Source organism: Hippichthys cyanospilos, chromosome 11 (assembly GCF_059441005.1).
Source record: "Hippichthys cyanospilos isolate Australia breed blue-spotted pipefish chromosome 11, RoL_Hcya_1.0, whole genome shotgun sequence".
NCBI classification, from domain to species: Eukaryota; Metazoa; Chordata; class Actinopteri; order Syngnathiformes; family Syngnathidae; genus Hippichthys; species Hippichthys cyanospilos.
In genome coordinates, this window is record NC_142379.1 from 6,462,304 (window position 1) to 6,486,582 (window position 24,279).

At 41.1% G+C, this 24,279-nt stretch overlaps 1 protein-coding gene across 3 annotated transcripts in view; it reads right to left on the reverse strand.

The window, feature by feature from the left end:
• Positions 1 to 24,279, reverse strand: part of LOC148415637 (uncharacterized) — a 68,960-nt gene that overhangs the window by 8,324 nt on the left and 36,357 nt on the right. The window contains exons 7-10 of one of the 3 annotated variants that reach the window (XR_015867295.1): positions 19,547 to 20,004; positions 14,925 to 15,103; positions 10,611 to 10,689; positions 818 to 947 (exon numbers count right to left, since the gene is read on the reverse strand). Coding sequence is in view for 1 of the 3 variants with exons in the window: in XM_088428377.1 (XP_088284503.1) it covers positions 915 to 947; positions 10,611 to 10,689; positions 14,925 to 15,103; positions 19,547 to 19,742 (487 nt within the window). In the remaining 2 variants the exon portion in view is untranslated. The remainder of the gene's footprint in view (positions 1 to 817; positions 948 to 10,610; positions 10,690 to 14,924; positions 15,104 to 19,546; positions 20,005 to 24,279) is intronic. The other 2 variants (XM_088428377.1, XR_015867296.1) reach the window with 2 other exon arrangements.

Consider the following 24,279-nt stretch of genomic DNA (forward strand, 5'->3'; position numbering starts at 1 on the left):
TTGGGAGGGGTGAGCGAGCAATGAGAGATTTTGAGCGAGCAATATCGTTTTCTGCGCTCAAAATCTTTCATTGCTTGCTCAATATCTGCTGTCTTTAGGCCCGAAACAACGTCAACTCTCTTTTTAGTGTCAGAGATAAGTCAAATAATACACAATCAGGTAACAATGGGCCAGAAAGTAAAAAGCGAAAACAAAATGCTTCGGAAGATCGAGAAGAGGAACAAAATAGACATGTTAAAGTTAAACAAATGAATACTCAAAGTAGAAAGCAGATTTTCTCCCAAATTGGACTGTTATACCAGTGGTTGCGGCAAGAAGAATACAATGACAGATGCTACATGTTATGACTTGAAAATATAGTCAGAATTTTGACTTTAAAGTGAGAATTTTGACTTTAAAGTGAGAATTTTCTTTCTTTAAGAAGCCACTTCAAAGTCAAAATTATGACTTTAAAGTGAGACCTCTGAGATAAAAATTCAGGCCAATGTTTTTTGACAGTGCAATTTTTCAAAACACTTGTTAAAATATGGTAAAAAAAAAAAAAAAAGTGAGAAATAACCAGCTATTTTTCATCTTTAGTCCCTTGGCCAAAAAAACAAACAAACAAAAAAAAAACAAGAATTGAACTTGATTCATTTATAATACATATAAAAAGGTAAATACTGAAAACATACAAAACAACAACGAATTATGATAATAATAATAATTATAATAATAATAATAATAATAAGAATAATAGGACTCTTTTTGAAAAACGTCACCAAAATCGTTCTGGAATGAGCCACAAAAAGACACAAACAAATCGGCGGTGTCTTACACGCGAACGAGCATCTGCGAGTGGTATCAGCATGATGATGTCATCCCTGTCAGCAGTTTGAACGGCTCACAGGGCGCGGCTCGTGGGACGGCTGAGGTCAGTCGTTCCTCAGCTTTGACTGAAATGTGACCTGAATAGGAAATATGAAGCACACTTCTCCATAAACCATTTGACTGATTGCCATCATACTTCATACCGCTGCTCGCAATCCCTTGAGGTTGACATCAGAATGTGTTGAAAACTTCTTTTTTTTTACCTATCACAGGTGCTCATTTGTGATGGCGAGCTGTGGGCCAACATCGAATTTTGGTGGGAAATTTCAGTCAACGGGTTGCATTGCACCAGTGCGAACTGTGCCATGGAATACTTGCGCAACAATATGCTAACATGTTTTTTGACACAACTCTGGACTCAATCAATCCAGTGTCAGCGTGCATGATTTTCTATTTAACAGTAAACCATCAATGACATTGCTTTGCGGCCACGCAAAGAATCCAAAGCAGGCTGAACAATGCAACGGAAATAAATCATCGTAAAGTATAGAAGTTCGGAATTTGATGACAAATGAAATTTCACAGTAGTAGTTTCTTGTGAAATGGAGGATGTGACGTTATATTGTGCGTTTTGGCAATCGTGACTCCCCACAAAAAAACTTTCAAATCAGGGATCTTGCTCTGATGCAATTATCTCATTTATTCCACTGAAAAAAAATATAGATTTTGTGCATGATCCATTAAAAAAAAAGCGGTAGTTATTTTGACAAGAACAGCATAAAACATATAACAAATTCAAACTTCATATCTGACTTTGAAAAATCCATTAATTATTTAAACACGCTTATAACGATCCCTAGAGGTTATAGTGTGTGTGTTTTTTTTTTTTAAACACGGTCATTGATCCAAAAATAATAATAAAAAAAAGGTTATGTTATGAATGACTGACCTACCAAAGTTTTTTTTTTTTTTTTTTAATGGGAGGGGGGACATAAACAAAAACAATCCTTCCAAACTCACGAACTCGGAATTTAGAAAAAAAAAATGTCTTGAAGGGGAAAAAAATAATATTTAGGGTTATCATAAACATCCACCCAATGTTAAGGTTCCTCAATGGTTAAATACAAGGAAAACTCCAGTATTCTGTCTGACTGAAAAGTAATTACCATAAATGTACATTTGGTATGCGTGTGATGACAGCTCGGAAAATTGCAATCCTCATAAAACATGTTAAAGATTGCATTTTGTTTACATTTGTTTTGTTTTGTTAGAGCTGCTTGCTAGGGAATAAATCACAATATGACAAAAGAACATGGGGGGGGGGGGGGGGGGGGGGGGGGGGTTATGACGGCAGTGTAACAGAGTTGAATGTTGATTTATTATCAAATTTGACCAAAAATACAAAACAAATCTCACAGCTGCAGCAGTGTTGATTGTGTGCGATTTGATGATTGTGTTGCTAGGCATTTTGGAGGTTTCTCATTTGGCCAAAAAGAGGAAAAAATGTCATATTTCAGTCACATCCAATAAGGTATTCAAATAGAAAGCAATAGAAGACACATTTATTTATCAGTACGCATTTTGCAAATGAATCACTGCTCTGTATAAAACATAAAATGTCTATTAAAAAAAAATCAAATGCTGCATGTGCAGATTTGGAGGACCTTCATTATCCCCTTACATGAGGGGCGGAGTTAAGTGGAGGGAGTGGCCACCCTGACATCTGGGGAAATTTTGAAATTAATGAACGGTGCAGTTGAGTTAGTTCCTTCTTACAGGGTCTCTTACAGGGTCAGCCTATCGAATAGCAAGTTGTGCCACCTTTGGCAGCAATAACTGAAATGTTTTTGAAAATTTACCGATGAGTCTTTAACACCGCTGTGGAGGAATTTTGGACCTCTCTTCTTAGCAGAATTATTTCGACTTTATCTTGAAGTGTTTTCTAGCATGAACTGCCAGTTTAAGGCATCTTGAAACGAGACTTTGACTTGGCCACTCCCACACCTTAATTTTGTTGTTTTTCAACCATTTTGAGGTGGACTTGCTGCTGAGTTTGGGATCATAGTCCTGCTGCCTGATCCAAGAGTACTCGGGTATGAGGGGAAAAACTGAGGGCTGAGCGTTATTTTTCAGGATCTTCTGGTAAACAGCGGAATTCATTTTTCTGTTGATCATAGCAAGTTGTCCAGGTCCTGAGGAAGCAAAGCAGCCCCAGACCATCATACTGCCACCACCAAGTATTACCGTTGGCATCGTGCTCTTTTTATCAGATGAAGTGCCATTTTTTCACCAGATGTGACAAATAAGGCAGCTCGGTGGTGCAGTGATTAGCACGTCTGCCTCACAGCTCAGGGATCTGAGTTCAAATCCATCTTCGGCATGTTTGCATGTTCTCCCCGAGCCTACGTGGCTTCCTCTGGCTTCCTCCCACAATCCGGAAACATGCATGGCAGGTGTATTGGACATACTAAAACGTCCTTAGGTGTGATAGGGTACATGAACGATCGTTTGTCGCCGTGTGCCCTGCGATTGGCTGGCAACCAGTTGAGGGTGTCGCCCACCTATTGCGCAAAGTCAGCTAGCCTGCGACTTCTGTGAGGATAAGCGGCTCTAGAAAACAGATGGATGGATGTAACAAATGTTTTGAAGTTGTTTTTTGGCAAATTTGAGACCGGCCTTTGTGACAACAGCCGTTTTCGCCAAGGAACCCTCCCAGTGATTCCATTTTTGGCCTGTGTCTTTCTTGTAATGGAGTCAGGAACACTGACCTTAACTGAGGCCAGTGAGCCCTGCGGATCTTCGGAACTTTTTCTCGGTTCCTTTGTGATTGTATAATAAAAACATCAATTTGAAATCACATTTTATGTATCGTCTGACACCAATATTCGGTATCGAAATCGGGACGGTTACAAATGCTCTTTCACGCCACTGTATATTCCTCTCCATAATGTACCCCCCTGTGATGGAGTTAACAAATGACAAACGGGCAAAGGAAGAGCGGTGAAAAAGGGTGTGGGAGCGAACGCGGAGGCTGCAGCGGGGGAGGAAAGGCGGGCAGAGAAGGGGCAGGGGGGAGTGCAGTGTGAGGCCGGGAACACAGAGCAGCGGCCGGGGGGATGTTTAGATAGGTGCAGGCTGCCACTAGGAAGTCCAGGCTCCAGTATAAACAGGCCGCCACACAAGGCAGCGCTCCCAACTGTGGGAGAAATCTGCCCCGAGCCGAGCGGAGGAGGACGGTGGGAGGGAGGCGAGGGAGGACGGGTACACGGCCACTTTCAGATCCCCACTGAATATATACACAGCTGACTCTCTGGAAACATTTCCTCCCGCCCTCCCGCAAGACGTCCGCGATGGCGGACTCCCGAGGCCGTTTTGGCCGCTTCTTATCGCGATCTGTACCACACATACCAAAATACACACTGAGATGGACAAAAACACAAAGTTTGAAGGCATTGGAAGATTTTTTAGGGGGGAAAGATGAGTCAGAGGCCAGATTACAAAGTGACTGACAACGATGTTCAGAATTGATGAAGATGGCGTAATGGCGGATGTATAAAGGCGTATCGTGGTCATGTTTATTGTACCCAAATGAGCTCATTCATTTGTTCATGGAATTATGCTATACATATAATACATTCTTTTTGTTGTTGTTCTTTGCGCTCCACTAGTAACAATAAATTACAGATGTGTTAACGATATAAACTTACGATACTTCCTCCATTAACCGTTTGAATGCTGTTGACGTTTTTATTTTTTTATGGCAATGGATGAGAAATGGGTTGGGAAAGTTAAAAAAATAAAAATGGCGTCCGTCGGTCATAATGCTTGAAATTGTTCTATTTTTTAATAATGGCTGTCATTTAAGTTCATATAATACAGTATAATATTTTACCAGACGTCGTTCTTATATTATAACCTCTTTACATGTTTTGACATGGCAATATTACACGTCTATTTCATAAATTTAACTAACATTCTATTTGCGCTTCAAAGCTTGCTGTTAATTCCAATGCTAAGCTAACAAATTGCACTCATTGACTATTCACTCACAATTTCAAGGGATTTCATCTTTCTTTATTCCCAAAACAAAAACTCCTATTAAATATTTACTAGACTGCTCAACAAGCACGATAACATCTCAAAGCTTATGCTAAGCTAACAGCATAATAGCGCCTTAAAGCTCACGCTAAGCTAAAAACTGCGCGTATCCTGCATTGCACTACCGACTGCAACATTATTATTTATTCATGTAGTAGTACATTTTTTGAGAACTAACTATCCTTTTCATCATGATGCTACAGCTATTAGAATAATATTAGCATTCCAGAGTGTGTTCTTGATGCTAATGCTAACAATTGTGGTTACCCTTTGCACTCGCCAACCATAGCATTTTCAATGGACTGTTTAGTGTCTTTACCCCAGCAAGAACTCTATTTCTCTTGGATGAATTTTTCATTTTGCTCACCATTCTTCTAACGTTTAGTGATTTTGTCCCAATGCCAAAAGAAGCACTCGATCGATTCCACGGCACATCTGACACGAGATGCTCAAATGTCATTTTTGGCATTCCGTTGGCTCTCTTTTGATTGGGACATTTGGTTCCCTTTTGTATAAAGGCACAATCCTTCAATTTCCAGGCAATCACACACACTCGCTCGCACACTTCACGCTGGCTTTCGGGGGAATTTCCTTTGAACATGAAACCCCTCGCAGCGAGCGAAGAGAAACATTCCACGAGCACCAACACACTGGCACGCCCCTCCTTGAACACATGGGACCTCCCACTGACATATGGGGAACCTTTCTCTGCATCACTTTGAGAAGTTTACCACCCGTAATAAGCCCGGCCTGCCCGTTTAGGGCCTCCGGTGGACTCTTCCAGCTAGCTGGTGGAAAACACTAACCACAAACTATTACTACTACTTTAGGGGATTATAGAGGTAGCATAAAAATACAGGTGTGCTTTTCAACACATACTTTGAGAAAATCCTCAAATCTGTAAAGGTTTACTGTATTTGTAGTACAGAATGTAACACGTCTTCCTTGGATTCCAGCTAAGATACGCTGGCTTTGTGAGGGCCAATTGGCACCCAAAGAAAATCCAAATGCATTGATAGAATCAGGCCACAGACCTCATCACTGTCTCGAGCACATTTTCAAAGGAATGCGGCTGCAAACCAAGAGGGGCAGCTGAGAAGAGGACGGCGCAAGCTCAAAACTTTTTACTGGAGGGCCAGCGAGCAGCAGCTGTGAGTACCAGCAGAGCCTGACCCTCCCACTCACTGGTACACAAAGTCAGTGGTTTTTATATAGGGCTATGAATACCCATTGGGGGTATGTGAAGGCACTTAAGGGGGTATGTGAGATTTCAAAATGTTTTCTCCGGGTATCAGCAGTTTTAATTGACAGAAGATTGTATTTTCAATTTAAGAAGAAATTGATTGGAACATATAGTGACTTATTGCTGAATTGTGTTATCGTGATTTCTTTACAATACTTTGTATGCCTTTAAGTCAGGGGTATCAAACTCATTTCGGCTCAGGGGCCGCATGGAGGAAAATCTATCCTCAGGAGGGCCAGACAGGTAAAATCATGCTATTCTGTACAGCTAAAAAACAATTAGTGTTAATTATATGTAGGTTTTTGCTCTACACACTGGCCTGGACCCAAATAGCTTCCAAAAAGCAGGGGACAACAGTAAATATACAGTACTGTTGAAAAATACTTTTAAAAAAAGAAAGAAATAGGATGAATTTAAAATATCGTTATCTTCCTTTTGAGTTCCCTATTTATCACATACAGTATAGCACCTTTCCTTCAGTTGCATGAAACGAATGGATATTTTCTATGATCTCATTTTCATTTGTTCAAAAAATACATATTTTGTATCCTGTATAACACAAAACAAACCAACAGTGAAATACAATGTAATATATATATATATATATATATATATATATATATATATATATATATATATATATATATATATATATATATATATATATATATATATATATATATATATATATATATATATATATATGACATGAAGCTTGAATTGCTAGATTTATTATGAAGGGGGGGGGGGGGGGGGGGGGTGTCATTTTTGCAAGTTGACCAGGCAGCCCTCACAGCAAGCTTCTCATGACTTCATCATTTGGACCTGAGGTGAAACACTTCATCCACTTGTCGGTATTTTTCACTCTATCTGGATGTGTTGGCCAGAGTTTCGCATACAGCTTGGCAGATGCCGGGAGCGCTTTCGACACAACATGAACTACGAAACTCAGGAGAGTTTAGCTGATTCCACTTTTAAAGAAAATAAACATTCCGATAACTTTGAGCATAATGTAGCAATTGTGGCTAACGCTAATGCTAGCCTATTATTGCCAGCGCTGCTAAATTGTACAATTTGTGATCAACGGAATTTCTTTATCACGACTCCACACATTGCACGCCATTGGAGGAAATGTGTGAGAGGAACTGTGGTCAGCCCAAGGGGATACCAATTGGAAAGGTGAGGCTTCAAAATTCAATTTTCCTGGCATGTTTTAAAAGGCTAATAACTCAATGAATGGATTAAAACGACCACAAATGATTAAAAAAAATACAATACAGTCTCCAGGATGACCCCTAAGTGTTCATATATATATGAGTCAGGTATAAAGAGCCGGTTGAAAACAAATTTATGGAAGTTCATCAAAATCAGAAAGGCCATCCATGAAAAAGTGATTGAGGATGTCTTCTACGTTAAAAAGAGCAGCTACAATTTCACCTAAACGTCTTCTGGTCTCATAACAGACGTGAGGAGGAAGTGGATTGGGCTGCACTCTCTGTGACACACTTTTTTCCCAGGCTGCTCGCCGGCGTGCGTCTTGCGTCACGGCTGCTGGTCTCATGTGGTTTTGGCTGCGGTCGCTAAACTGCTCCAGTTCACAGAGCGAGAAGAGAGCGAGTGAGCGTAGCTTCTAAAACAGCTTAAAAAATGATCACTGATCCATCCTTGCAACATGCCGTTACACACGCGCACACACAAGCTCATGCGCTGTAAAATGTCCAAATGGAGAACAAAAGTGATGATTCCCGGGATTACACATGAGAAATGAAACCTTGGGCCACACGCACAAATTTTCGAGCCTTGCACTTCGATAACAAATGAGGGAAACAATTTAACGAAAGTGTCACGTGAGGACCAGAATATGGACCCAGAAGCAGACAGGAAACGTAGCTTTATCACCCACACACTGTAAATCAAGGGAACGTTGCACCCACTCCCTACCAACATGGCCGCCACCTTTGGCTTGCATTTTAATCCGTTCAAGTCTACTGCAAGTCTGTTTATCCATTTCAAAACTTCTATCTTGTATTTCCCTATAAGAGCCAATCAGTGTGATTGTCTCTTTGTCCATTTGAATGCCGCCACCTTGGAAAGGCATCCCAGAATGCCCTGTTAAAATTTGTGCAAGCGATTTATTCATTCAAATCATATTTTAAAAAGCAAAACAACACAAACATCTCTTAATACTTAATACTAAACATTGCTTTTACTTTAGGTCTGTGCAATTAATGTGTTGAGCATGATTGTTTGCAGGTTCCATTTCAGTTTGAGAAACCATGACTGAAAGGCAGCGCAAGCATTGTCATCCAAGCTATGCTGGCCACCTTCAATGTGGAGAATATTTCAGTTTTGACCCATTTGGGCATTTTTTTTTTATACTTTTGATGTGTGATATCAAAGGAAAAGCATACAAAATAAAACACTAGGGGGCTAAAATATTGCACAGATTATCAAAACATGAGCGTCTGAATGCTCGCAAACGGGATGTCGAGCGGTAGGTACATCCATTAGGTGTCAAATTTTGCCCATGTCGACTCATTTCCGGCCATTCAAAATTGGAAATACTGTATTGTCAATTTTGGACATATCGAAATCCTTATATTTTATCATGCATTTCCCCCTATTCATGCATTAATAATTTCCATGGCAACTTGGCAATGGGGCGCAATAGAAATTTTTGTTTTGACACTCAAAAACCACCGGGTGGTGCTCGCGGCAAATTTGACATTTGCAAGCCTTTCAATGACTTCGAAGAAAGCCAAAATACTCTAATTATGACATAATAAAAATGTCTATTTCAATTTCATAAATATATAAACATACACCGTAGTTACTTTTGCTATTATCGCATGTTTACAATTTTTTTTACATAAACAGCCCCCCCCCACCCAATAAAAACAAAAAAAATACACATTTGTATGGAGCTTTGTATAGGGCTGATGCCACATAACATTTTGAGAGGATTAAAAATCAATACATATTCATATTTGATGATGTTATGACCCTTTCAAAGTCAGCCCAAGTTGGGTGATAATAAGGCCAGGCTGGTGAAAAATCCCAAGGAGCTAAAGACACTTTCTATCCTAACTGTAGCTGCTTTAGCACTCATCAATTTAATCCTGTGCGTACGTACGCATGCTTGCTGCCTGATTGGACCGTTTGTAAGTATATGAAATTTTAAGCGTTTCTCAGAAATGTATATGTTACTTGGGTGAGGTGACAAAGGTGGTGACAATTTGGTTTTAAGTATCCACATAAGCCGACGAATCCCTCCATCAAATGCAGGACCGGGGATGCTGCGAAGTAAGATCTTGTGACTAATAAAGTCAGACAGTCACGCACGGAGTCAAGCACCATCTGCTCAGACGGGCCAAACACCTCTTGGAGACTTTGTAAACTCCTCCGCTTGATGACTACGCCGCCATACCTGCGTGTGCGTGACACACACTTGACACGAACCAAGAGGGACTAAATGAAGGCTGCGTAAACACGTCTCCCACTCAGCCGGGATGAGCTACGACGGGCTCATCCACTAAAACCCGCTGTCCGTCCCCAGCGGTTAAAGCCGGCGCTGAGACTGGCCAGCGACCACTTGGTTTATAATCAGTCAAACAGACGAGCGTCCAGCCGCTACTACGGCAAAAAAGGCCGGGCGCAGGAAGGCGTCTTTTTCTTCCAGCTCCCGTCGGCCGAGCCGCTTTCGCCGCGTCAGGTAGCAGACGCGGACCCTGATGACAGATGACGAGGTGGAATTTAAACATGTCAAAGCGAGGGGACGTGGAGAGCGTTCATTTTTCTCACCGGCGCAGGCTCTTGGGATCGCACGCGTTTATCGCCGGGGGAGGGGGGGGGGGGGGGGGGGGGGACTCATGTAACGGCACTTTGGGATGGCCGTCAGAGACAAAATGTTGGAATATGTCTGACAGGAGCCAAACATGCGTCGATAGTTTTACAAGGAACATGATGTGCGGGAATAGACATTCACATCCTCAGGTTACTTGTTAAAACTGGAGATTTTTTTTTTTTTTTTCCCAGAGTCGATACCAAGCAGTCAAGGAGCCCGATTCGCCATATTTGGCGTCGATATTCATTTTCAGTAAAAGGGAAAATAAAGACTGTTCCAGGAGTTGTGGGCACATTTCTAGTCCTCATATCTACTGAGTTACGAATGCTAGTCATATGAATCTGAAATAGAGCTAAATAAATTCAGTTTTTTGTAGTGCTAACGATTTTGTCATCATGGAAATGGATGCAAACATGAGTCAGACTATCAGCTTGAAAATTCCAACTTTTAACTTTGTTAAAATATTCTTAAAGGGACAGTCCGTAAGATTTAGACCGTTTTTTATGAAAAAGGAATAAATTAAATGATTATAAATTTCAAAAACTTGCAGATAAATGTGCAACAGTATGTTTTAAATACAATTATAGGTCTAGTTTTCATGAAATGATAACTTACATGGGGGGGTGGCACTCCTCTGGAGGCTGCCATGTCTCTTACAGCTACTGACAATGGTAAATGCAGCGCCTCCTGCTGTCTGTAATGAAAAACGGTTTAAATCTTACACATTGGCCCTTTAAGCATATGTTTATAGATCAAGCATATGTTTATTGGCAACAACAGAGACTCCTTGCTGAAATCAAGAAAAGCTCATGAGGCAGGCTAGACCTAGTATTGGTATTTTACTTGAAGGTAAAACACTTGTTGATTTATGCTTATTTACTTTTATTTATGTTTATTTTTTGAGGGGTTGGCAACCTTGCAGTCTCAGTTTGAACATGGGGACTTATATACAAGATATTAAAAAACGAGTTCTGTAAACGTCTTGGCTATGTGGGTGTCAGATTGATAGCGAGCGTCCGTGTGTGCGCGACGAAGAGGAGGTGGGAGGGAAAAAAAGGGGGGGGGGGTGGGCTCGGCTTTGGTTTTTGCAGGTGGCTCGCCGGACTGTTCTGCCAAGAAAAGAGAATACCCTGGAGTGGGTCGGAATAAATGAGGAGAGCGGAGCCGAGGGGGGAGCGGGCGGGGGGAGCATGATTTAAAACGGTGCTTATCATAATCGATAAAAAAAAAAAAATGTGTTTGCTCCGCTCGTTGGGCCGCCGCGCGTTCCTGGCCCCCGGCCTCGGGCGGGGCTTCCAGAGAAGGGCCAGGCCAGATGACTTCATTGCCATATGGTATCTAACCTCTCCGTCACACTCATTTACAACAATACTGCGCATTAGCCGCTCTCCAAACACTCCCTTTGTTATGCGGGCCCCGAGTCACCCGGAGACGCTCGGACAGAACCGCGGCCAGAACTGAGCTGCCGCGCGCACTTGACTTCGCTCGAATTTCCTTCAAAAGCAGCCCATAATTTTGGTATCTTAAGTGGCTGACAGACAATGAGCGCTCTATAAAAACACCCAAGTTAGCATTTAGGTCAAGCCTGTAGTTTGTTGAACATATTCGGGGCAAAGCGTAGCACGCACCAGAGAACATACCGGGGAAGTGGATAAATATATCAGACATGAGCTGGGTGAAGGCTACTCAAACGCGAGTACGTGAAGGTACTTCAAGGGTTACGAGAGATTTTAACAGGCTATTGTCAAATTGAAGTGAATATTTTTTTTTCATGCTGAGAAACAAAATCGTTTTTTTTTTTCAAACTAAGAGCAAATTCATTGGAACATGAAGCGATTTATTTTTAAACTGCATTCGGGTATCTTTTTGTATATCTTTTTATATTTATTTACTTACAGATGCATGATGCAATTTTGTTAGTGGGTACATTATTGAATAAAAGTTTTTGATACAATCCAGGCATGTGAATTTGGCATTTAGGGTCTTTAAACCCACGTTAAAACTATAGAAAATACGTCGAACATGTTGAGAGAGCACCTTGACGGCTTCACTGTTTTGGAAGATTTTTTTTCGTAACTTTTTAATTTTAACAGCGCGTTGTGTACATGATGTTCTGAGCTCTAATCACTGAGTCGGGACCCACATTTTTTCAGCATTATAAATGCCAAAATTAAGTCATCTTTCACAATTTCTTGTGTCCAAATTTCTTGTTGGTTAATTGTTACGATTAAATTGATTTTAAATATATTTTCAAACATATAATAAATATAATATATTTAAAAGAAATATATGTATTTTATATTTATTTTTGACACTAATAAAATACCTTAAAAACACATTATAAATAGTATAAAAATATGATCATGAAAAACATTTATAATAAATAAACAAAAGCAAAATCAACTCTACAAAATTCACTTTAAAATATTTTCTGCTTCGGTCACCTTGTTTCAAATCAACGACTTAGACAAAATCAGTGTCCTCCAATCAAGTAACCTTATATTGAAAAATCCAAAAACCTATGGACAAATGAAGCTTCACGAAGCATTTGTGATATTTTTTGCCACCTCAAGATGGCACTCTTGATCTAAAGATGCAATGTAAATTAAACACATTTCCTCTGCACTAGAATCTATCTTTAAATAAAGAGCACAACCTAGAGGGGCAAAAAAAATAAAAATGCTTCATGAAGCTTCATTTCATCACCATTTCACTTTGGTAACAAACCAAACAAATGCCGTGCTGTTATATCAACACGGCAACGGAAAAAAAAAAAAAAGAAAATCATTGAAAAAGTTTAAAGGTAGTTTCACAATACGGGGCGCTTTCGAAAAATGTTCCCAGCGTCCCAGCTCGCCTGTTTCATCACTCGTCCGAAAAAAAAGAGCCAAAATAAATCGAATAACCTTATTGCGCCACTCCTGAGCACACCTGAACCATTACAAAGCTCATTTCCTCCTAATCCGAATCCTAACAAGACGCTTAACATTCACGAAAATTTCTATTTGAGGTCCCAGTGGGTCACAAGCTCATGGAGGAGGCAAAAAAAAAAAAGGAGGCCCCATTGCAGCAGGGAGTCACTGAACTCACCACGATAGTGGCACTGCGTATGGAACGCATTACGGAAATGACAGAAATGGAAAAAGCCAAGCGGGCAACGGTCTCTCCGGCCCCGGCTTCCGCGCCACCCTTTGAGCATCCGTCAAGCCGTCGGCCGAGTTCCCCCCGCGCGTCTGTCGTCACGTTCTCCTTTTGCAACCGTCGGCTTTCTCTTTTCTGGCGGCGCTATAAAGGTTAGCCGGAGTGCGCCGTTGATGCTCGGGGGTGAGTTATGGGCACTGGAGCCAGGGGGACCCACAAAGAACATAACGAGCGTACTTTTGGGAGAGGGATGAAAGAGTGAGGGGGGGGGGGCAATGATCCGGGTTGACCGTGCCAAACGCTGATGTGTTTGTTTTCCATCACGACTCTTTTGGGCAGTGACAAAGAGCCGGAGCAGAAAAGGGTAACGCTGATAAATCACTTGCAGACTTTCAACTTTTTTTAAATGATGGTTCCGCGAAGGAATGGTCTCGCGCGTCCTTATCTCCCCTCGGGGGAACGCTCAACTTCAGCGGGACGATTTCACTGTGGCTCTTTCTGACTATCGGGGATGGGAGGCTACAGTCATGTGACTTGGGGAATCGGATTCCGGGGAGGTTTTTCGTTTTTACGTTGAAAAATGGACGATGGAAGGAAAATTAGTCTTATCGTCAAATCTGGCAACGCATCAATATGACATCAAGCTAATTTACGTTCATATTTAGCGAGAATAAGCGCATGCAAAGTTTTCAATTTGAACTACAAAGCTAAAACTGCAGAAAAGCATCTCATGGAAATACTAGTGCTGTCACTATCAAATATTTCTGATTATTCCATCGATTAATCCAGTGCTTCTCATTTATATTTTGCCAAGTCCCCCCCAGGAAAGAGAAACATTTTCAACCCCCCTCACTTCACGTACAGACTATAAAAAAGATTATTATCGATAAGAAATGTATACCTTAACCTGCATCCTTTTTAAGACTAACAAAAGAAAAAAAGCAAAATAAATCAACTTTCAAACGCTGTTAGGAATTTTTTACAGCGTTGATACGTTTATCTACACAGTGTCAAAAAGAGTCGAGAAACTTAGTTCACATGTTTACGTTGCTTTAGGCTGCAACTGATAAGCGCTTAATCGATGAATCGGATAATAACGTTGGGATTTCCAGCCTTTATTGGAAAACAGGACATCATTTTAAATTAATAGTCCAAAAATGAACAAAGCACAATTGTTTATGATTTGGTTTGTACCTCGGGTTTAGCCTTTACGGTTTTGGTCTACTTCAGTGCTTCACAATTTTTAAAAAGCTGATGGTGCGCCTTATAATCAGGTGCGCCTTATATATGGATCAATATTGAGATTGGGATCGGTAGATGGGGAATGAAGTAAAAGTTTACCTGTTTCTTTTGTGTGTTTACAGTTGAACAAGGTTGCTCATATTGACATTGAGTTATTGTGCTATTGAGAGTTTAGAGTTATTGTTTGAGTTATTATTGTTATTACTTTGACTAATACTTTCTTGTGATTGAAAAAGTTTGAAAATATGTCATTAATTGAGGGTGCGCCTTATAATCCGGTGCGCCTTATAATGCGGAAAATACGGTGTGTTTGTGTGTGTGTGTGTGTATATATATATATATATATATATATATATATATATATATATATATATATATATATATATATATATATATGAATAATAACCAAACAGGAAAAGAAGCCCGAGATGAAACCCCCCACCTTTCATGACGCATGTTCAAATCTGCGACTTTTGACATCATCTTTGCAGTGGCGTCCTGTCAACTTTTTAACACTGTGCAGCACTTTGCGCTAAGTGTGAATACCTGTCTTTATAAGGCAGTGTGTTGCGACGATGGCGTGCAGCGACAGCTCCAGGCACGCCGAACGCGGAGGCCCGTGGCGGCGAGGTTACGTGCGGGACACGTCGGAGGGCGGCGGCGAGGGACGGCGGCTTGCCTGCGTCGCTGCCTGACAAGGTTGACACATAGCATGCAGCTGGAAGCTGGAAAGGTAGAAGGGAAACAGCAGGATTAGAAATATTTGTGAACCTTCACTTGTTATTAGCTTGACATTAGACATCGCACGACCTCTGTTGTTGTTTTCGTGCGGAAAAAAAACAAACACTTAGGGAGACGATGTAACCGGAAAATTCGGAAAAGACGTCCCGCCCACCCCTCTCCATGATGGAGGTCACGCTCCAGGACATCCCCATAACAAGTGAAATCTGTAATATAGAAATACCTCATTTAAATATTCTAGGATTATTATTATTATTATTATTATTATTTTTTTAGCATTTACAGCATTTTTTTGAAGGGGGTGGGTTATGTTCTTCATGCTCTTTTTCAAAGTATTAGATTTAAGGTATGACACACTCCTTATAGTATAATAACTAAGTAGTCATGTTGAACTGTGATATGTTGTCACTATCAGGGAGAAATTTCAGCTCCCCGGTGACTTCTTTCAATGCTTTCCCTTTGATGTGATATCCCTTTAATGCAGTGTTTCTCAACTATATTTGGCCAGGCCCCCCTTAGAAAAGAGAAAACTTTTGGTGCCCCCCCACCCCCCCCCCCCCATCGATGCACTGACTATAAATATGATTATTATTGATTAAAAAATTTTAAGTATACCTACACATGTATCCTTTTTAACATTAACAATAGAAAAGCGCAATATAAATCAACTTTCAAAGACTTAATTATTTTTAGCGCGTTTATACGGGTTACAGCTTAGTCTAAAACGGAAAAAAGTGCTCAAAGTGCCTGAAATGAAAAGAAAATGATGAAAATTACTACTTTATTACAATTATAATGCACTTGACAAAAACAAAGCCTTTTTCCTGGGATTGTTCACACCCTCCCTGGCATCACCCCCCCCCCCCCCCCCCACTATTTGAGAAGCACTGCTTTAATGTAAAGATCAAGGATGACTGTTTGTAAAATGCACTATTTCTATTCTATTCTTTCTAGTGACATCTAGGTAGGCTCAGTCATAAATACCAGAATACTGATGGGAAAAATTTCCCCATTTTTATGTAAACGTTTTTTAAGTGTCTTGTTAAATTATTCTATTTCCTCAAATAGAGGCCCCTACTTTAATAGTCCCCGTGTGTAGCCCACTTGAAAAAATAAACACCTCCCTTTAATCGAAGACACCTCAGAAAAAAACAGAAACCAGGTTCAGCTCCGTTTGTACACTGTGGTTTAAGTGCTGAGTACATTTTAAATCGATCGCAAACCAAAACAGCAGCACCTACCGAAGCATGTAAACATAGAATTGTGAAATGTCTGTCGCACGATGCGCCACTCTCACTTCCATGGAATCCAAAGTAAGCAGGCGCACGCTTACGAGAACGAGACAAGTAAGAGTATTAAAAGCTGATTATGGGATGCGTGGCGGGGATCAAGAATAAAGAAACAGAGGAAGGGGAAGACCCCCAGCAGCCCACGCAGAACCAACCTAGGCGCTCGTCTGACCCAGCCGGCATCTTATGAATGGAAGGAAATTGTCTCCATTTAAAAAAAAAAAAAAAAAGCCCAGCTAGAAAGCTGGAGTCATAATAATAGAACCGACTTGAGAATGTTGCAGAGAATAGCGAGAGGAGATGGGTAGAAGGTAGAAGGACATGCAAGTTTGTTTTATTAGCCTTCAATAAATATCTGACAGATTTCCTGAGGAAATATCTGGGATCACATGTAGAATAGTTTAAGACTGATGTCAACTGCAGCAACATATGAAATCTATTAGCGAGGAGCCACAGCAGACACGGGCCTGAGAGCGGGCGAGAGAGAGAGAGAGAAAAGAAAAAGGGAGTGAGAGAGAGACAAAGGCAGTGCTGCTCAAAGTCGGTAGGGAGTGGGGGGGGGGGGTCTCTCAGCCTTTCCAAATTCTTCGAGAGGTAAAAAAGTCAGCCAAGACGCAAAATCAGAATACGGGGTGGGGGGGGGGAGGAACAGAGGCGTACGCGCACACACACATAGCATAAAAGTACACTCTGCAGCAGTGATCTCCACATCCTGCTCGGTCCAGGGCCAAGTGGTGGAACCGGTGCCCGGACGCCGCTGCCAGCCCGGGGAGGGATGGAGACAAACCCCCGCTCACAAAAGTACAAAGACAAAGTTGGCGAGAGTGCACCACTGCCATCTGTATACACGCACATACGCACATGTATGTGTGTGTATAAAAGAATAGCCATTAACTAGAGCCACTCATCTCCACTAATATATATATATATATATATATATATATATATATATATATATATATATATATATATATATATATATATATATATATATTAGCACACTTTCAAAAGTCTTCAAAATTTCCTTGCGACCTTGTGGTGACCTTGAAGGAACCCTGGAGGAGATCATAAGAGGTCCAATTGTGGGATCCTGTGTTTGGAAATCTCAACATTGATATTTTTGAGCACTAAAAAAAATGAATGCTTGTGAGTATGTGTACATAATTTCACTAACAAGGACTAAAATCATTAATGGTTGGTTGTCCTTGAGAGCCAGGTCAGAAGTGGCGGAATATCTTCTAAGACGTTTTATTGTGGGCTACATTATATCGGTGGTGCGAGATGGCTGTGAAGTCAAACGTACTAGTTTTGGATTCAGAGGCCGGTAAAAACTGTTCAAAAGGCGAATCGGGGACATATAACGATAGTCGTTTCTCAAAAATGTTTAAAATTTGAAGACAACTCCCACATTTGTCACTTTAGCCAAACTTCAAGTCCTAATTAGCACGGCCACAAAAAAAGACGCGGCGGGCCCGATCTGGCCCCCGGGCCTTAAGTTTGACACCCGTGTTCTAAGACAACCAAAACTTCCTGCACGAATGAGCGGATTGGAGAAAAGGGAAGTGTTGGGAAAGCCACCCTGCGCGCGAGCAAGCTCTCACACATAAACACACACAAAGTGGCGGTTCTACGTATATCTTGGAAAGAGGAACTCGTAGTGGGCCGCTGGTGCCAGTATGTCTGTGGCAGTGTGGCAGCCATAGTGTTCCGCCACCCTCACCCTTGCTCTTCACCAAGAGACCCAAACCACAAGCCAGAGAGGCCTGGATGACTATACCCACCACACACACACACACACACACACACACACACACACACACACACACACACACACACACACACACACACACACACACAGCGAGCTAACCGCAAATACCAAGTAAAGAGGTACAGTTCTGGAAAATAAGAACGAGTGAGGTTTCTGTCTTCTCTCCGTGTCTGAACGACGGAGGCCCGAGAGGGCGCGCAGAGTTCAGCGGCTCCACAGATGAGCGACTCGCAACACGTAAGCGCCCGTGTAAGCGACGCAGGCGATGACGGCTATGAAATATGGCGGCGCTGCGCGTTACAAGTCGGGGAAAACAGAGACGCGCATGCATCCGGAGAGATTTATTGTCCTTTCCAAAGTCTGATGGCATACATGTGTGCCCATTTTCCATGCTGGCGATGCCACAATAAAAATGCTTCAGTACTATACATCAATGTGGGCTCAAGATTTTGTATATATTTGATTATGTATATATTTATATATGTGTATATATTCATATATGTGTATATATATGTATATATACATATATATACATACATATGTATACATACATACATACATTATATATATATATATATATATATATATATATATATATATATATATATATATATATATATATATACGTGAATCTTTCATACGTAGAGCCTCATTTTAATTGTAAATTGCCTAATCCGTTCCAAGCCTTTAAAAATGCTCTTAAACCCTTAAAATGAATATTAATGCATCAAAAAGTGGTAACAAATACATATTAGAATTACAGTAGTGCATAATAATCAAAATATATCATGCAGAGAACTATACAAAAACGCTCCTAAACCCTTGACAATATGAATGCAGTTCACTTGTTTGCCCTGAGGAGGTGCTATGCTACCTTTGAGCGCTGGTGTCTCGTGTCTCATATTATATGCCAACAATGTCATCTTTCGTATCTTGAATTTTCTCTCATTACGAGAGAAATTCATAAGCTGAAATTTTCATTACAAGAGGCGTTTGTAAATAGCGGTGCCACTGTATACGTTATTAAAACGTTTCCAAGCTTGTACTTTGACCTTTTTCTTCTAGTGGACTCATTTTCTTGACCTTGTTTTTGCCATAAATTAAACTTTGCTCTTTTCAATTCAGACGACAAGATTTCATTTTAAATATGCATAATTTTAAATGCCGCTACCGCGCCACCATAAACCCTGCGCGAGAAAACACAAGAGAAACTTGATACCTCGGCATCTCCTTTACTTGTTTGCCTGTGTTTACAAAGCGCGAAGCTGGTTGAGCCACAATAAAAAGCACCATTTCACTGGAGTGTGGAACACAGTGTACATTGGCCAGTGCGTGCGCGTCCATCCCACACCCACAACGGCGCATCTCACCGCCTCTGCGCGCGCGCGCGCGATCGCGTCCAAGTGTTGAAGCTGAGGGTTCCTGCATGCGTTCCCCTGCTCATGTAATGGCCCAGCGGAGTCAAAAGTGATGAGAAGCTGGTGCCGGGGCCCAAAGCCGGCCCTTATATGGCGCTCTGGAGATGTTTTCTCTCCTGGCCGCCGTCTGGCCTCCTCTCCCAAAGTGCTACAAGGTCGAAAAAGAGGAGAGGACATCTCGGCGAGTCAACATATTTACATATTTTCGGCGAAGTGGGGATACGAAGGCGAGTGCTGGCAGGCGAGGCGCTGGTCAGCGGGGACGGCTGAGAGTGGACATCTGCGCCCGGGATTTTGGCAAAAGGCCGCCGGCTCCCTCGCCGCTTTATCGTTCCGCGCAGACGAAATATTATCGGGCCGACAGCGCCGCACCGCTCGTTATTGGACAAAAGAGATGTTGGGAAAGTGTCCTGGTGTGCAAGCAGACATAAGCATGCAGTGGTGGGGAGTGACTGAGTGCAAATACTTTCTTAATGGACTGAGTAGAACTTTCAGTACCTCACTTGAGAAATTTCAGAGGGTACGAGAGATTTTAAAAGGGTTCCTGCGCCACTAAAGGGCTTGTGTGAAAAATGGAAAAATCTAATTGAATGATTTTTAACTCCTATTCACAAGGGTTGCTGCCGTGACAGGAACAGTACAATTTCTTTTCAAATTAAGAGCAAATGAACTGAAACATGACACAAAGCAACCTGTTGCTAGGCTGTGTTACAGTGATACCTTTACAAAACAGCGTATACCTTAATTTTGTTCAATTTTATACAGATGCACAGTCAATGGTGACACAATTTTCCGAGCCAGAAATAATAATAACAGATGATCTTACACCATCTGTCTTCCAGAGTTTCTGAATCAAATACACCTTGAGATACCATTAAAAATGTAGTTGCAAAGTTTAATGAATCAAACACTGAATGAATCATTCTCTGTTTTCGGTGTTTCGGATTTCCCATTGTGAGCGGTCAGCGAACACCTCGCCAGTGTAACCGAATGCGCTCGAAGCAGTTGTTTTTCCTTTTGCTAATAAAGCGGCTCGAGTTCACCTTAAATATCCGAAGTTGCGCAGCATTGTTGTTTCACCAAGTTTTTGTTTGTGCCTATATGACAAAAGACCGCAATTACTAAACGAGTCAAATGGAATATTTACACATACCCGATGTTCTCTAACCGGTGCACTCTTTATTGAATCAGATGGAGACATCATAACCATATCCTCTCCGTTTTAGTAATATCCCAGTGTGTGAACAAAGATGGACTCAGACGGTGGTTCAGTCCGCTCGCTTCTTTCATTGAAAATAATGCCGTAACAACCTCAGCTAACACGATTTACTGTTAGCTGCAACAGGCGCTGGCTGCTAACAGCGACCTGAAGTTTGCCCTCTCGCTTGTCCCGTTACGGAAATTATTGTAAGTAAGAATATGTAGAATATAAAAATGCACATCTCTGCATCTAGGGCTGACTGATCATTCTTCCTGAAATGGTGTTGAAAAAAAGAAAAACCCTAAAGTTACCGTTTATAGGACGCACCCATACTTTTAGCTTTCATATTTTGGAAAAAACGCGCTTCTCGTATTTAGGGAATTACGGTATCCTTTCATTGGTTACGTCGCCGATGCCACCCGCCGATCGCAACGCTTCACTGTAAGCACGGTGTTCTTTTTCGTCGAGCGCTGTTGCGTTGGTGCCAACCCGTTCGGAATCGTGGCCAAAAAGTTCAACCTTGGTTCCGTCGGCCCATGACAAAATCCCCCATGTGGGAAAATGTGTTATTTCGATCACGTTTTCAGGTTAGAGGTCACATTAATGGCGGAAAAAGTGATTTCTCTCGGTCTGAAATCTGGCAAAAGTTGGGAAAAGGGGGGCGCAGACTTTTCACATCCATCGCAAGTCACGGCGCTCATCTTTTGGCCAGCCCGGTGCCCGAGGGAACCCGACGTCTTCACATCCTCGCCTTCTCTCAGCCCTTTCCCTCCTCACATCCCTCACAGCTCCTGCATGTGCACTCGGGCTCGCTGTTTCTTTTGGCAGAACTCTGCTGGCTGTCCCCGCGTGCCTGAAAACCAACGTTCTCCCCCTCGTCGGCGTCCGCCAACATTCACATTTCTCACATTTTCTCGCTCGCTCCCTCTCAGCTGCGGCCTCCTCCTCCTCCTCGTCTTTTCTCTGCCAGCCCAGGCGCGACAGGGTGGGACAAAAGCGTCCTCTCGCTAACATTACATCCACATGCGCTCACCCCCTCCCCCTCCTGACCTGTCTTCTGTTCTCCTGCTATAATTCACTTTAGCCTCCATCCAGATCTTCTGTCTCTGGTGGTTACTTACCCTTTTCGTAAGCCAACAGAGTGCAGGTGTGTTGGACTGCGCCATTACGTCCTCTTTCCGCCCAACAGTTTTAAAAGGCATACTCAGAGCTCGTGGATTCACCTACTCGCAAAATTTTAGGAATGTATCCTCGGGTGCTGGACTTGTGGCGTGTTGATCAACATATGAAAACATCACTACGCAAAAGCCATCCTTGAATTAATGAATTTTGAATCTGGAGGTACCACTGTAATTCCATATGTTGATTTTCTTGGGAAGACAAGTGGTCCTTGCATAAATGTCTCCTGGCTGCAGCAACGTCCACATCATAGTGTGTTGATTAGTCAACAGAGAATGGTGATTTCCGTGTCATTTTCCACTTGCCGTCTTCTCGTATGAAAGCGCGACGTGCCAAGGAGAAAGAACATGGCGAACAGCGCCAAGAACGCGGAGGAAATGCTGTTTTCGTGAGAATTCTGATTTTTGTTTTTTCACCTCAGCGTAGCACTGTCTAATACAAGAGGAAGTCCAAATGTGAACGATTCCTGCCATGACTGATGTTTGGCCCTGGGGGATCTTTAAAACGTACCAAGTTCCATTGGAGTTTAGTGATAAAAGCTGTCTAATATTCCTTAAGATTTTTTTTTTTTTTTTTTTTTTTGGCCATCGATGATAACAGCGTTCTATATGCAAATTAAATCTTTTTTTTTCAATGTACAGGGTGCTTGAGTTATCGGGGTTTGGAAAACAAATGTCAAGCGAAGCCTGAACTGGACACTGATTGGTTGTGTTTGGCATGACGTGATAGGCTCCTGTGATAGGTGGGAGGGCAAAAGGAAGACGTGAAAATGGAAGAGCATGAGAGCGTTGTCCGTTGAATCGTGAATTCAAGCTTAGAGTAAAAGCAAAGCAATGAGTTTTATTTGTTAGGCGCAGCTCATGTTTAGCCTAACACATAAATGCAAAGCATCCAACTGTGACTGGAGCCACAGCTAACATGCATGATGTTGCATTTTAATATGTGATATGTGTTCGGAGTCATCTCAAATATAGCAGAGGGCAAATAGTTACAACTGCAATTGGTATAAAGTGTGTTGAAGAAAATAAATGACTGAAGTCACTTTTTGTTGTTGCTTGTCAATCTTTTGATCTGGCACAATAACACAATCTATAAACAAAAAAAAGCTCTAGTTTGAGGGGTTATATATATATATATATATATATATATATATATATATATATATATATATATATATATATATATATATATATATATATATATATATATATATATATATATATATATATATATATATATATATATATATATATATATATATATAATTTTTTTTTCTCCCCCGGGACATTTAATCCCGGGTACTTATTTTTATAAATTTCAATTTTTTTTTTAATGTATTTGCCTAAAGGAGTGTGTAAGAATGGAGAATACTTTACACATTAAAGTAATCAATTACGTCTACTTTAATACTCGAATGCTTAAAGTAACTGGTTACTTCAATTCATACTCATCAATTACTTTAACATGTACTTATAATTACTTAAAAAAAGTAAATATACATTTTTGGGATTGAATGAGTTAATTAAATCAGATCCTACTGAATAAGTTTCTTATTTTTTCAATCTCTTGACAGCACTATCCATTTTTTATACCCAAGTGGGTATAATGCAACGGGATTCTTGTTATAATTTGACAGACATACAACAATACTGCAAATTACATCAATTACTTTAGTATGTACCTGTAATTACTTAAAAAAAGTAAATGTATGTTTTGGGGATTGATTTAACTAATTAAATCAGATTCTAACAAATACGTTTCTTATATTTTCAATCTCTTGACAGCACTATCCATTTGTTGCACCCAAGAGGGTAAAATACAACGGGTTTCTTGTTGTAATTTGACATTTATACAGTAATACTGCAAATGTGGCATTTGTAAAGCTATATATCTCGCCAAGAAAAGACTATTTGATACGTGCAGTAAGTTGATATATTTTAAAGAGGGAAAATTCCATTTTTGTGATACGACGTACACAGATTCCAATCAGTTTTGGTTACACCAGAAAACTCCACCAGCCACTTAGGCGTTTGTGACCATGAAACATCAGATGAAGAAACTGGTGACAGGTGACAAATGTCAGTTTGGATGTCAAAGCCAGATAAGAAAAGGCCTCAGACCGGGCCTCACTGTGCAGGTGCAACAACTTGAGCAGGAAAGTGACATTTGGAAATTGTAACCTCCACCGTGTGTGTGTGTGTGTGTGTGTGTGTGTGCTGCCTCACAACAGCTGTGCATGAACCCACCTCCGCGGTTTTCACCTCCTTCGCAAACCCTTACGTATTTATTATTTCATTTCTTTCTC